At 50.8% G+C, this 13,124-nt stretch overlaps 1 protein-coding gene across 1 annotated transcript in view; it reads right to left on the reverse strand.

Annotated features, from left to right (window-relative positions):
* The window catches only part of LOC143427187 (neprilysin-1), a 57,472-nt gene extending 44,601 nt beyond the window's left edge, over positions 1 to 12,871 (reverse strand). The window contains exons 1-3 of the mRNA XM_076901118.1: positions 12,569 to 12,871; positions 11,904 to 12,104; positions 5,870 to 6,089 (exon numbers count right to left, since the gene is read on the reverse strand). Coding sequence (XP_076757233.1) covers positions 5,870 to 6,089; positions 11,904 to 12,104; positions 12,569 to 12,571 — 424 coding nt within the window. The 5' untranslated portion in view covers positions 12,572 to 12,871. The remainder of the gene's footprint in view (positions 1 to 5,869; positions 6,090 to 11,903; positions 12,105 to 12,568) is intronic.
* Positions 12,872 to 13,124: the final 253 nt, after the last annotated feature.

Here is a 13,124-nt window from a genome sequence, read left to right on the forward strand (position 1 = left end):
CGGATACGTCCGAATCGTAATGGAATTTAGAACACTTTTTAAAGGTAAATCAGATTAGAGCAATTTCGCGTTCCACCGGCTTCGATCGAGCGAGCTCCTCTTCCTCTTCGTACGCGTGCTGCGATCTCGATTCGGGAAAAAGTTGGCGGTCGAACGGTGCACGGTCGAAAAGATGATTACCGCCAGCCGTAACGACCTGAAACTTCCGCTTCAACCGCCTCGACGCCGTTACCCGTATTTTTAACTAGCAATAAAACGAAAGAGGGACGACGCCTGGCGCAATGCGTTTATAACGCAGCTTCGCCGCGACGTAGCTTCGAAACGAGCGAGAGAAAAAAAGGGAAGAAAAAAGAAAGAAATCAAACTACACTGCGGAGGTTTCGATCGATGTCCGTTTCCATTGCCGCGGGTTACCCAGGAACAACCGCGCGATAAATGTATAACTGCTCGTGGAAAGGAACCAGCCCCATCGCGGTGCAATTACGTTATAAAATCATTTTACGTCCCCCACCCATTCGTCTGCAGTTCGATCTACCTGCAAATTCGTTAACGAATCGCGAAACAATCCGCGACGCGCACTCCAATTCCCAGTGAATATTGCACGCGGCCAATTGCCGGTGGTTCTGCACGCGATCGAGCCCGCTTCCGGTCTCGAGTGGCTCGACGCCACCGGTTACGATTACGCGGCATTAATAACGTCCGTGCGTCAACAGCCAGGGACAGAGGATCCGCAGGAGTGTCCGGCAATTCCTCGACTCTAATCGGACGCGCGTCAGGACAATTTGCGAGCGGAGTGACGCGGCAATCGAATGGTACACGCGACGACAGATATATCGAGTCGTGCCACTGCCTCGATACTCTTGGCCAGTGCACACTAACCTTCATTGATCGGACGTCGTCAGCAGTCTTCCAGCGAAATGTCTGCGGATCTTCCAACTTCGAACGGAGTGCCTTGTGTATTCCACTTGTGCGGTTGTCTGTAGCCTTATACGCGAAATCAACGTTCTGCCAGTGAAAGAGCGACTCGAGAGACAAACAGTCGTGTCGCAATCAGTTCGACAAAGATGTGTACGCGAAGGTCGATCGTATCGTTTCTGGTAGCAAGAAACTCTGCTTCCTTTCTTCGCGGATGAATAATCCGTGTCGCGGAGATTCGCGAAACTGAAAACGAGGTTGCGTTCGATGTTAAGTCTCGCTAATTTATGCTTCCTTCCCATCGCGCAGGATTAATGCGAAAACTGGAGATCGCGCTTGGCTAAGTTGGAACCGCGCTTCCTGTTTCCTAGCGGATGGAACAGTTTCGCGGATCGTTCGTAGTTTCTTACGATTTAGCGATCGTTTCGATGTAATCGGTGTCCTCGAGTTGTTCGATTCTCACGGACGAATCCTCTCGGATTGCAGGACACGATCTGCTGTTGAAGTTGCACTAGTTCCATTGCTTCAACCGGACATCTTTCTATCGCTTATCGTTCGATTAATTAGCCCGTATATTCTCGAAAAGTTGACATCGTTGATTGTAATAACTATTTGTTACGAGAAAACTGAGAAATATAACGAATGGTGAATTATAAAGGCGTGAATCAGTTGCAAGAGAATTATATCGACGAAAAACGCGAGGACATGACATTTTAAGGGTGCCAGATAAACTTGCGGTCGAAGATGGCGCGCAAGAAAAGCGAACCTCGAAGAAAGTCGAGTTTCCTCAAATTTATGTTGAATTCAGCGGGTACGAGGTGGTGGTTCCAAGGACCATCGAACGAGAGGCTAATTAGCGGGATTCTTTTCACTGGCCCATCGAAACTGGGTTGTTCGCGCCCCAACCATCTTTGTCAACAATTGATTTCCCCGCCCCTCTGTTTCCAATCGAATATTTGGCTGTCCTTCGAATTCCGTCGCCAACGAAACGTCGACTGTTCCGTTAGCCGAAGCAAGACGACCGCTGTTGCCAAGTATCGGGTGTCTAAATCATCTCGCGTCCCAAATGGTGACGCTATTCACACGATTACCAGGAACGACCTTCGACGAGAACGAAATCGTCGCGCGAGCAAAAGCAGGAGACGCGACATTCGAGTCTACGGTTTTTAAGCGAACTCTTCGCTCGCACGTTCACCGTGGAGTTTCCCCGGAAATTCTCCTGCGGCGGAGCCCATCGTAAACGAAACTTCCGCGGAATACCAGCCAGGCGTGTGTCTGAATTTGCTCGAGACTGCCTGGCAAGCTGCGTTCGCCCGTGGATTGCGATTAACAACGGAATTTTCGACAACGACAAGTTACCCTGAAACTCCACTCCGTCGATAGCCTTTGCGTACACCTGGTCCTCTCGCGAACAACCCCTTACAGAGAACACGAACCAGATCTGTTTCTACGAAAATATTACAATTACGCGAACGTTGCATCAACAGTGCCGACCCTCTCGAAAGCAAGTAAATAATGTTCAACAGAAACTTTCGACGATTCATTTTTTCCACGCTATTCCCTGGAAAGAACCAGAGGAGAAGAACGCGTTCGCAGCTTTTGTCTCGATCAGGGTCCAACGCACGAAAAATAAAAAAAACAAGACTAGCACAATAGCCAGGGCGCTGCTTAAATTCCAGCTGTGTTCTTAAATGCCTGCGAGCGTCTAAAACACGCCACGCCCGCGAGCGCGTCCCAGTTCGCGTGTGCACGAGCGTTTCGTGAGCTAGTTGGGGCGGAAAGCCAGGAGGAACGCGTCGTGTCGTCGTCAGGACGCGCTCTAACGTCTTAACGTGGCCGTGTATAACCGCGAAAGGGTCCATTTAAAACGTTCTCCCTGGCTACCACGGAATTGTGGAATCGTCTTGGTAATCGCGGGTCCCTTAAGTCGTCAGAATGACTACGCGGAAGAAAGGAAACGAGATCGAATGGAGACACTCGCGCAGGATTAAACGGACAATTCCTGCGACCCGATTCTGACGCTGATGGGCTGGCCGTTAACGAATTCTCGAAGTTGACCCGCTTAAAAGCCAGACACTGGCCAGTGTCGTGGAGTTTACTTTCGCGTGGTAACTCGAGCAATTAACAACGGAAATATCGAAACGGCCAGTCGCGTTGATAAACAGAATCTCGCCAGAGTCCCGCGAGATTATCGAATTTGCGGTCGGCCCGTATAATTGCTCAGCTGGATGGAATCCGCCGCGCGAAATACGAAACGAACTTTCTCGCTTAATCAGAAGGGCCCGCCTTCGAGGGACGGAAAAACGGTTGGTTCCATCGCTGGTTCGTTAAACTTTCCTGCGCCCCCAACGAACGACAACGAGTTAACCGATCTATATCCGGCGGAGGGTTCTAAGAAACGGAAACACTTTCCTCGAGACGGAGAAAACAAAATAATAGGGGGTAATAGTTTTATTCCCGGAAAAGGGAGCGTGCAGTCGAATCGATCAGGCGGGAACCGCGACGTAACTCTTCCGGATTATCGAAACGAACTTGACCTATTAAGCAAGTTGGATTAATCAAGTTTGCAGCGGGGACCTTCTTTGTTCTTACGTAAATTCTGCCGCTAAGGCTTCGTCGCCTTGGTTTCCGGAAACCAAGGCGAGCGTATGCGAAACGATTACCTGCAAATGCGCTTTTCTATTGTTAGACGATACTCTTTGCGAGACGAACATTATTTTCTGCCGAGTTCTCGGATGATAGATGTCGTGAGGTAGTGCTAATTTTTTAGTAATAAGTGTCGTGAACCACGAGGGGAATTGGAGAAAGAAATTTCTAGCTGACTCCAGGATGGATCGAACGTGATCCCACGCGAGACAGATTGACCAAAAAAGAGTGCTGCCACGGCGAGAACAGGGACCAAGAGGCGTTCCGGTTGACGAGGAAGCTCGCAGAAATCCTAGCGGAATGAAGAAAGTGTTTTCAGCTTCTCAGTTTTGATTCATTCGCCCACGCGGCGGATTCTTGCACTCCTTGTTTGAAAAAAGGAACGCTGGATAATGCGAGGATCGTTTAGGGAAAATAGGCACGCTGAAAATGGTCAAACGTCGGATAGACTTGCTCTGTTTTTTAACCAAAGTATTTCTCTTTCTCACTTTCGAGATGATTTCGCGAACGCGTCCGTATTCGTGTCACTCCCGATATAAAAAGCATTTGAATGGTGGAAAACGAGCGATCCACGTTTAATCTCCATTCGAGCGGATCCTCACGGTCGAGGCTACCGGCTCTCGGATATTTACTGGGCCGCGTGAGTGGCGTCCGCGTGAAAAAATGAGCAGGAGAAGCGATGAATTATTACGCGGCTCCGTCCGTGTGTCATTCTTTGAGAACGCCGCCTGTTTTTCATAGAACCCGCCCCTGTAAATCTTCATTTCCGCCGACCCTTTTCTCCTTTTCATCCCGCACGCAAACCTGGAGGAATCCCTACCACGGCGGACCCTTTTTAACGGGGGCAAATCGTATTTTAATGGCCAAACAAAGCCACGGTTAACATCGAAATTATTTCCGCGACACGATCCACATCGCGACCATTAATTCATCAACAAATTCTACTAATTTAAGCAGAAAATATCCCTCGAATTTGTATAAAATGGCAAAGTTTTTAATTGTACGATCGAGACGGGGCAAGAAACAGAACGCTCGCCGGAAATTCGAAAAAAGTTCGACAAGTATCGCAGTATGATTGTCCGCGAACTTTCCAAGCGAAACAATGGGCCGCGAAGTTCGTTCGATTAGAAGACACAGCTGTTACGCGAGTGAAATCGTTTAACCGCGTTCAAGGTCCGTTTCACAGGAACCGGACGCGATCGACCCTCTTGTTACAGAGTGCCCCGTGAACACTGAACGATAGAACCGTGTTATAACCAAAACTCGCTGTATTGTCCAAGAAAACGAAAGGAAAATGCGGCAACTTTTCGCCGCTGTCTCTCATCCATCCCCTGCGTCAGCGTTCCGTGACGTATGCGCGTCCACCTCTTTTAAATCGCGGCTGACCTACATAAGCTCGTCTTCTGTTCATTCGACAGGGCAAAATATACGAGCGTGCCAATGATTCGAGGTTTCGTTCGATTCGACAAGCCACGATTTAAGAAGATGAACAAATTTTTTTTTATATCTTTGAACAACTCTCGAGGGTGCTTTAATTTTTCCGAATCATCGACGACACGATCGCATCCCTCGTCGAGTTTCAACGGAAATCAATGGAGCGTCGATTGTTCTTATAGACAAGGTTATTAAGAGTGGAGTCGAAGCAACAGATTGAGAGAGAGACAATTGAAACGATCTCGAAAGAATCGATCAAACGTTCACTTCGCTTCTCGATACGGTGTGTCGCTAAATGTTCGACGCGAGAAAGGCTCGCGAAAGTGTTCTCAAGTACGCGATGTCAACGAAGCGAAGTGACGAACGAGAAGACGAGGACGCGTCCCGTGATCTGAAATTGGTTCCGTGACCGAATCGCGCAAACAGCGACGCGATCAGGGGGTGAACTTCTCGTTCCGAGTGCCTCGCGAGCGCTTGGTTAATTGAAAGTTTAAATGGCGGCGGGAAATTTCCCCGCGCTTCTGAATCAATTATCCAGCTGGTCTCGCCCTTCCATCCTCTCCAACTTTCCACGCCAATCTCCCGCTTTTTTTCCCACCGATAAATTAATTCCCGTCCGTGAGATTCGATTTCATCGATCGCCTCGATTTATCCGATCCTCTCCAACCATTTCGATTACGATAAACAGATGAGAATACGTCTTCAACGAAGTGGCGCAATTTTTTCTGCACGCGAGAGGAAAAACGAAGAACGGTGCGAGCTGAAGTATACTCCGACGCCTCTACGAGGAGCTTGGCCCGTGACACTCCTGAATGGGCGCGGCGAGGGTATCTTAATGGAAAAAAAACGAGGGACGAGAATGGGTTCCACTCACGGTGAAGATGATCGTCGACCCTCGCCTGAAGCATGTTGAAGCTCGAGCTGGGCTGATACGGCTGTTGATCGCGGATACCGCCGCACGCGAACTGATAAAAGTCCTTGCACGGATCCACCCCCTTCTTCATGAACGCCACCATCCGCTTCGAGGCTTCCTCGCAGGCTTTCGAGTCGCAGACGCCCTCCGGGCCGTCCCTCTCCCTGATGCAGGCTTCGTCCTGAAATAAAAACCAGCTTCCTTTTCTCTTCTTCCCTCTTACTTTCTGTAAGTGGTGATTTTGATCCTGGTTTAATCGTAATGAAAAACGATTCCGCAGCGAGTTAACGCCTCGAAGGCTCGCGCGGGTATTACGGGGGCAGTCGCTGTAACTTTAACACTTAAGGACCAGCTTGTAAATGAGGATGGAGGGAACGAAGCTGGGGAGCAAAGTGGGAGGATTAACGGGAACCGTCTCGCTGAACCGTCAAGGGCGAACTTCGCCACGACGCTCGCACGGAGGACGTTCCATCCGTGAAAACGTACAACTTCCTCCTCGCGTCTTCTCTCTAATGGAATTCGTTTTTCCACCGACGACCATCGAGCGCGATCGCGGACGATCGAAGGAACGATCGCCAGCTCCAATGCTCCCACGGTTCGCCACGGAAATATAAAGGTCGGCTCGACTGGTTCTTCTGTTCCTGCCTAATGCGTTCGAGCGGGAAGGATTCTTGCTGGTGAAATCGGGAATCGTACGTCTTCGCTGAAAGAGACGAATGGCGTCCAAGGACTTCGAAGTTCCTCGAGCGTAAGTAAGAAGGAAAGAGAGAGAGAGTGAGAGAGAGCTCTGCCCCACCCAGAGCGAAAAAGTCGCGCGTAGGGTGAAGAATTGTCCCGCGAGCGACCGCGAGACCTCCGCGAGGGCGGCTAAAAATTTGAGAGCCGACGGTTTTCATTGTCGTCGATCGCGTTTCAGCGGACGCTCGATACGTCTTTCTGACGGTGACGAATGGTCGCGAGCCCAGCCACGACGGAATTAACGTCCGCCGACTCGTCCGGATTTTCCCATTTATTCTTACGTATCGAGACGGAGTCAGCCGGGGTAGGACATCGAGAGACGTGAAAACGCCGCGAGATCGATTACGAATTCCGATCTCGACGACTTCCGCAAATAGTCTTCGCGTCGTCTCGAGCGATTCCACGGGGAGGATCGCGTCGTTAGGTAGACAGTAAGGCGCGTAAATCCCTGTCTCGAGTCTAGTTCGTATCCTCCGACGAGTAGCCCCGGATCTCGTAAACATTATGAAAGCTATCGACGTCGAGCGTCTAAAGAGAGGCGCGTACAACCTTGGACCTTCATAAATCCTTCTGATACCGCCACTTTTTTCCACCGCCATCGCTCGTCGCTTGTCTGCCACAGCGTTTCGTCTCGAAAAAAAAATTCCTGTACAAGCGAGGGACTGAAAATCGATGTTAAATTTATGCTCCAGCTGCTCGATTTTCCATATCTTTCTTACTTGGCCCTTCGAACTTCCGTTCGCGTTTCGTTCGTCCTTTGATAGAAATTCTTCTTATCAACATCGCGTCTACGATCGAACCGTGGGATCCCGCGCTCGAAATAATCCGTGAACCTCGAATTCTTGAGCCTGGTGAAAGGAAAGAAGGTTGCACGGAGGGTGGTCCTCTCCAGCGCAGCGGAAACATCCTTTCGAGGGAAGTTTCTTTGATGCCTCGATACGCAGGAAGGGGAGGTTAAATGAATTCCGGTTAAATAGAATGAAATTACTCCCGTAAGCTTTCAATTTATATTCCAGGCACGGCCTACCGCTCTCTATCTAAATCGCATCCGGAAGAAGATGTTCGTGCTCGTTTTCGCGATGTATTTACCCTGTTTCGAGCTGGGCTGCACGCACTCTCGAGGTTAAAGGGTCAGATTGTCTCCGCGCGAGAGCTTCCTTGAATCCTCGAACCACAGCATTCGCGTACCCTCGCATCCGTTTCAACGCCTCGATCAGACGCGACTGTTTCAACTTTCTACTTGGCCGCGAGGAAAAAAGTTCGCACGCGATGAGAAACGGGTGTTCGCGAAGAACTCGAACTAAGAAAGGGACCAGGAAGTAGGCGAGAGGGATTTTCTCGCGAGAAGAGTCCAACGACGAGAGATAAAGGTCAGGCTGGAGGGTGAAGCTCTGACCTCGGGCACGACTGACATTTGCCTCGAAACCTTACCCCCTCCCCTTACTCCTCTATGTACGGCTTCGTCGCGATGCAACGCTCTAACGATCCGCGAAGAACGACCGTGGAACTCGTTCGATCCATCATTCGTCATCGTTGAATATCGAGCGGTGAATAAATCATCGACAATGAGGAGCGGCGAGATATCCTCGACGAGGGCCGATTTTCGCCCGCTTTCCGCTCTCGTTTGCCTAATCCTGGCTCCGCTCGATCGCTCGCCGCGGAAACTTTCCCTAGAAAACTGCCAGCGACAGGTTCCGCGTATAAATTCGACAAATTCAACGTCGACTCTCGGGAAAATCAGAGGAAAGGCTCGAGAGAGACAAGTGTATTACATCGACGCGGCGATTACGTCGACTGTTCCCGATGGATCGTACCGGCAATCAGCTTCGAATCGGTCCAACCACTTCAGCTGGTAATTACCGCGAACTTATTAACTGGACGAAACCAGGCGAAGTGAAAAAGAGAAAAGCGAGCCGCTTAATTGATCGCAAATTACCCGCTCCGTTAATCCCCGGAAATCGATACTATTTATCGTATCAACGTCGAACGATTACGATATGCATTTACAAAAGGGTCCTCGAACGATGGAAAAGCGTCCATCGAGCGTCGACCGTGAGCTTTAAATAAAGCAAAGCGTTCAAAGAGAGACAGCCTCGGTTCTAATAATTCCACCGTGAAAGTGTCTAACGGACGCGACAAAGAGACTTCTCTATGGCCACGACTGGCCAGGCCAATTGGACCATTGTTTAATTGGAACGTACACGTCGCGTATATCCGGAACGTACGTAGCTCGCCTCTTTCCAACTGCTACCGATGTATCGTTCGAACGAGGCGATCGCGAGCGAACTCGTCCGTGCGTGTCGACGGGAAAAGAATCATTGGAACCCTCGACGAAGTGTCAGAGGAGAAGCGAACCGATAGAAACTCGACGAACGATCGAACAGTTCGCGATGAAATGAATCGTGGTCGCGTGGCGGACAATTTCGTCCCGCTCGCTCGACGATTCTTTTTAAGCGTTAATTTAAATAAACTCAGAATTGGATAAAATTGCTCGAACGAATTGAATTCGTTCCTCGCGATGGACGCGTGACGAACGGAACTCGAACGTCGATTGCCTGGCCGTTAAACGCGTGTCGATTACAAACTGGAACCAGACAGGCGTCCCCTATATCGGCGATAATTGAGCCATAATTGATAATGTTATTTCGAGAAATCGCGAGAGATCGTTGATGGTAATTACACATGTGAAATATCCAGGAACATTGAACAATTTTCACTGGCGTTTCGTGATCGATCAATAAAAACCAATCTCGTTTCCCCGTCGCTTATTAAAACTGCAGGATCGCGCGCCAACGCTAACCAGCATCCTCTTTCTGTAAACGTTCTATTCCAAGCGGGGTGTAAAACAAAAATTCGTACGCTTTTACACGACCCTGGATATTTTTACTATCCCGCTTTACTCGAACATTCGAGCCTGTTTATTCTTACCGTGTTCGTAACGAACTGGTACGTCGCGCAGTTTCTTGTACACGAGGAACAAAAAAAAAAGAAAAAATAATTCGAGCAACCCCGAGAAGCGAGGAAACTTTACCCGGCGTTAATACCCAGCCGGTGGGATGAATAAATTCTGGTCTGGCGCGAGGGGCTCGGTTCGAGGCGATCTATTTATATGTTTCGCAGTTTATTCTCGCCCCGGGGGCGAGACGATCGATCGATCGCGCGTTAACGATCACCACCGCCACCCGGCCTTTAACCCCCTTTTTCGTTTCGGTGTCCGCGAGCATCGCGGTGAAAAGTGACTCTGCGTTTCAGATCGGTAATGGCTGGTTCCGCGCGTGGACCATCGAGGCTCGCAAATATTTCCCGCTTCCCGACCGCGAGGCGTGCATTAAACGCCCAGCATCAAAGTGGTAACCGGCGGCGGACAAAGCGCGACGCTCGCTAAGATTGATGTTGACTGTGAAAGCGCCGTGATTTCAATAACGTCGCTCCTAACAGCGAATCGCGACGCGCGCTAAGTTACATGGGATAGGGACGGTTCGTTACTCCGCTCTTTCAGACCTCCAACCACTATCCGTGCCCTCTTTACTCCTCTGCGAAGGGCAAAATGTTCGCCAGCCGATGGAGAAGTCCAGGCGCTCTTCTCGCTCCGATAAATCGCTCGCAAAGGAGGATATTCTATCGATAAGTCGACGTATACATGGCTCGTTCCTGCTTCTCTGCAAATCTATATCGAATCGCGATCGTCGTTGGATCAACATCGCACAAGGGCGACGTAACCGAATTACGAGCTGCCTGATGTTAACTAGGAAGCCGTACGGGGGTAACTGCAAGCTGATACCAATTGCACGGGCATTACTCGCGAGAGAACAACAAACCCGATTCGGATTACACGCGTTGTATAATCGTGTCGTTTAATCGCTGCAAATTGCACTGCGCGAGCACGCGAAGAAATCGCGGACGTGGATTCCATGTGTCAGACACGTGGTCGCTTGGAAACGCTGAATTACCGCCGTGGAACGGATGTCTGGAAGCCATTCGAAGGTGTGTCATCTCGTTTACATACGAGGATCGTTCTCAGAGCAAGCGAGGTAGTCGAAATCTAAGTGAGAGGACCTTCGAATGGAGGGAATCTCGTGATTTCTCTGGTTCCTCCGCGAAGTCGCGCGGCAACCACCCTGTCGCTGATGGCCGAGATATACGTGGGCGAAATTTCCGCGGGATCACCACGCGGTTTTACGCGCGACGTCTAGCTTTAGCGGCATGAAAGCGCGTGATATAACGCTGCTGGGTAACAGGGCCAGCCAGGGCATAAACTTTCACGGACCGACTCGCGCGAACAAAACCTGTTACACCGTGGCACAGAGCGGACAGCTTACAAATGGTCCTCCTCCTCGGTTCAGCGGCGACCGTGCGCCGCAGAAGGAAGGGTAAAATCTGTGGGGCCATCGACGTTCGCCGAATGTATGCCGCGTTTTATGCAGCAGGCTTGAGGAGGAAGGAATGTTTAAACGGTTCGTTTAATATTCAGCACCAAATACGATCATTCGTACGTCGGATATAGGCAGTGATTAACGGAGGAATTTGCGAAGGAATTGCAACAACGAGCATTCGTGTAATTTTTATTACGCAAGTTCCGCCGCTGCGAGTCGATGGCGCGCGTTTTTCATCTCGCGCAGGAAGCTCGTGGGCGGAAAGATTCGCGATCCGCTCGCGCGCATCGGTTCTAAATGGAATTAACAGAGAAGTGTATAAGAAGATCGTAAAGCCGAGGGCGAGATCGAATTTTTCTGGTGACAGTGCGCGAGCTCGCGACGAAACAGCCGTGGAATCGATGCGTCGCACAAAAGAACAACGTTAAAGGCAACGATACCGTAGCGATCGAAGCGGCCATAGAGCAGCAGACACAGCCTGGGAGCATCGAATACGTACATCGCTTTATGATCCGTCCTCCTTTTTACGAGGCTACCAGGGTACGCCAAGTCCGCAACGAACGGGACGCGCCACGGAATTTCCACTAGCCGAAAGTCTCGTTCGCGATTTTATTCGCGAAAGAAACGAAAGCTTCTCAGAGACGCGTCGAAATTTCCCACTCACCCCCAGCTACGGATTTCGCCACTCGAGAGACTTTCAAAACTCACTGGTACTCCCAGCTACTTTTTTCCCGTTTAACGATCGCGACGAACGTTAAATCTGAACTTGGAACGTGACGCGTGCCCGTTGCTCGGCTCGAGGGAACTAAAGCGATGTGACGAAGAACGGTAAGTAACGGAGAACGGGGTACGTGGGATGAAAAGGTGGATGCAGAGTGACTTACCAACGGCGCGCACTCGCGTGGCTGCTCTCCCTCGGGCAGCGTGGTGATGAGGAAGAGGACAGGGCTGGTGACGAGAAGACTGGTGACAAGCAGCATCGCGAACGTGAGCAACGCCTTGTGCACGGCTTTGCTCCGTCGTAGCCAGTAACACGGCACGCAGCATATCCAGGTGCCCTGTTGCGCGGCCCTCTCGACGTGCACCTGAACCGGGAACAGGTTCCATCGATAACAACAGAGTTCCCCCTGAACTTGCTCGCGCGTTCCTCGGAATTTTTCTACTCGGTTTAAGTGCAGTTCCGTTACGGAGAGGGCGGAAAACGGCCGATGAAACAGTGGAGAACACTTTTAGAGAACGAATAAAAAGGGCGAGAACCGCGGAGAGGAAGGACGCGCGGATGCTTTTTCACAAATTACTAGAGTCCTCTTATTAGGATCGCGGATCGTTTAAAGAGAAAACACGCGAACGAGCGTAGAGGAAATGTCAGGTGAAAATGGAACGTCAACACGATGCCGCATTAACGTTAGAAAGGGCTGTGAGAAAGTTAAGAAATCGCGAGGAACGAAATTAAACAGACGAAACTGAGGGAACTTGAAACTGTTCGCGTGTAACCGCGTTGAAACGAGCCTAACGAAAGTCTAGAATGATTATTTAAAATGGTGCTCACCATCGGCTCGTCCGGAAGGCCGGATCCCTCCTCGGCGCCAGGATTGTTTCCGGTTGCAGCGGTGCCGGTCGCCGCGGTCGCGGTCGCGCCGGGACCAGCGCCCTGTGCGTGCACATGTGCGCCACCTCCGGCCCCAGGGGCGCACAGAGTGCGAGGACTCAAGGGTAGCCTCACGCTTGCCTCGCCACGGGACCTACCCCCACCGCCACGGGCCCCGCGGCCCCCGTAACCCCGGCTCACCGTGCACAGAGCCACATTTGCCGGGTCCCGCGGAACTCCCAAGCTCCCTAAAGCCCGTCAGCCTCGAACTGGAGGACTCGTTCGCCCCCTCTCACCTTCCGTTAACCCCCTCCGAGCCCTGGCCCGGATGGATCAGTCGATCGGCGTCCACGAGCCCCGTTTCCACCTCTGCATCGTCTTCGCGCGTTGCCAATCTGTTGGAAAGAGAGATCATTTTTTTCATTTCTTTTTTTTTTTTCTTCTTCTCGTTTCGGTGGGTAGGTAAAGTGTAATTGAAACGTTAAGAAGGTCTGGTAGTTGTCGGTTTAACGAACGC

This window comes from Xylocopa sonorina, chromosome 1, assembly GCF_050948175.1.
Source record: "Xylocopa sonorina isolate GNS202 chromosome 1, iyXylSono1_principal, whole genome shotgun sequence".
Classification (NCBI taxonomy): Eukaryota; Metazoa; Arthropoda; class Insecta; order Hymenoptera; family Apidae; genus Xylocopa; species Xylocopa sonorina.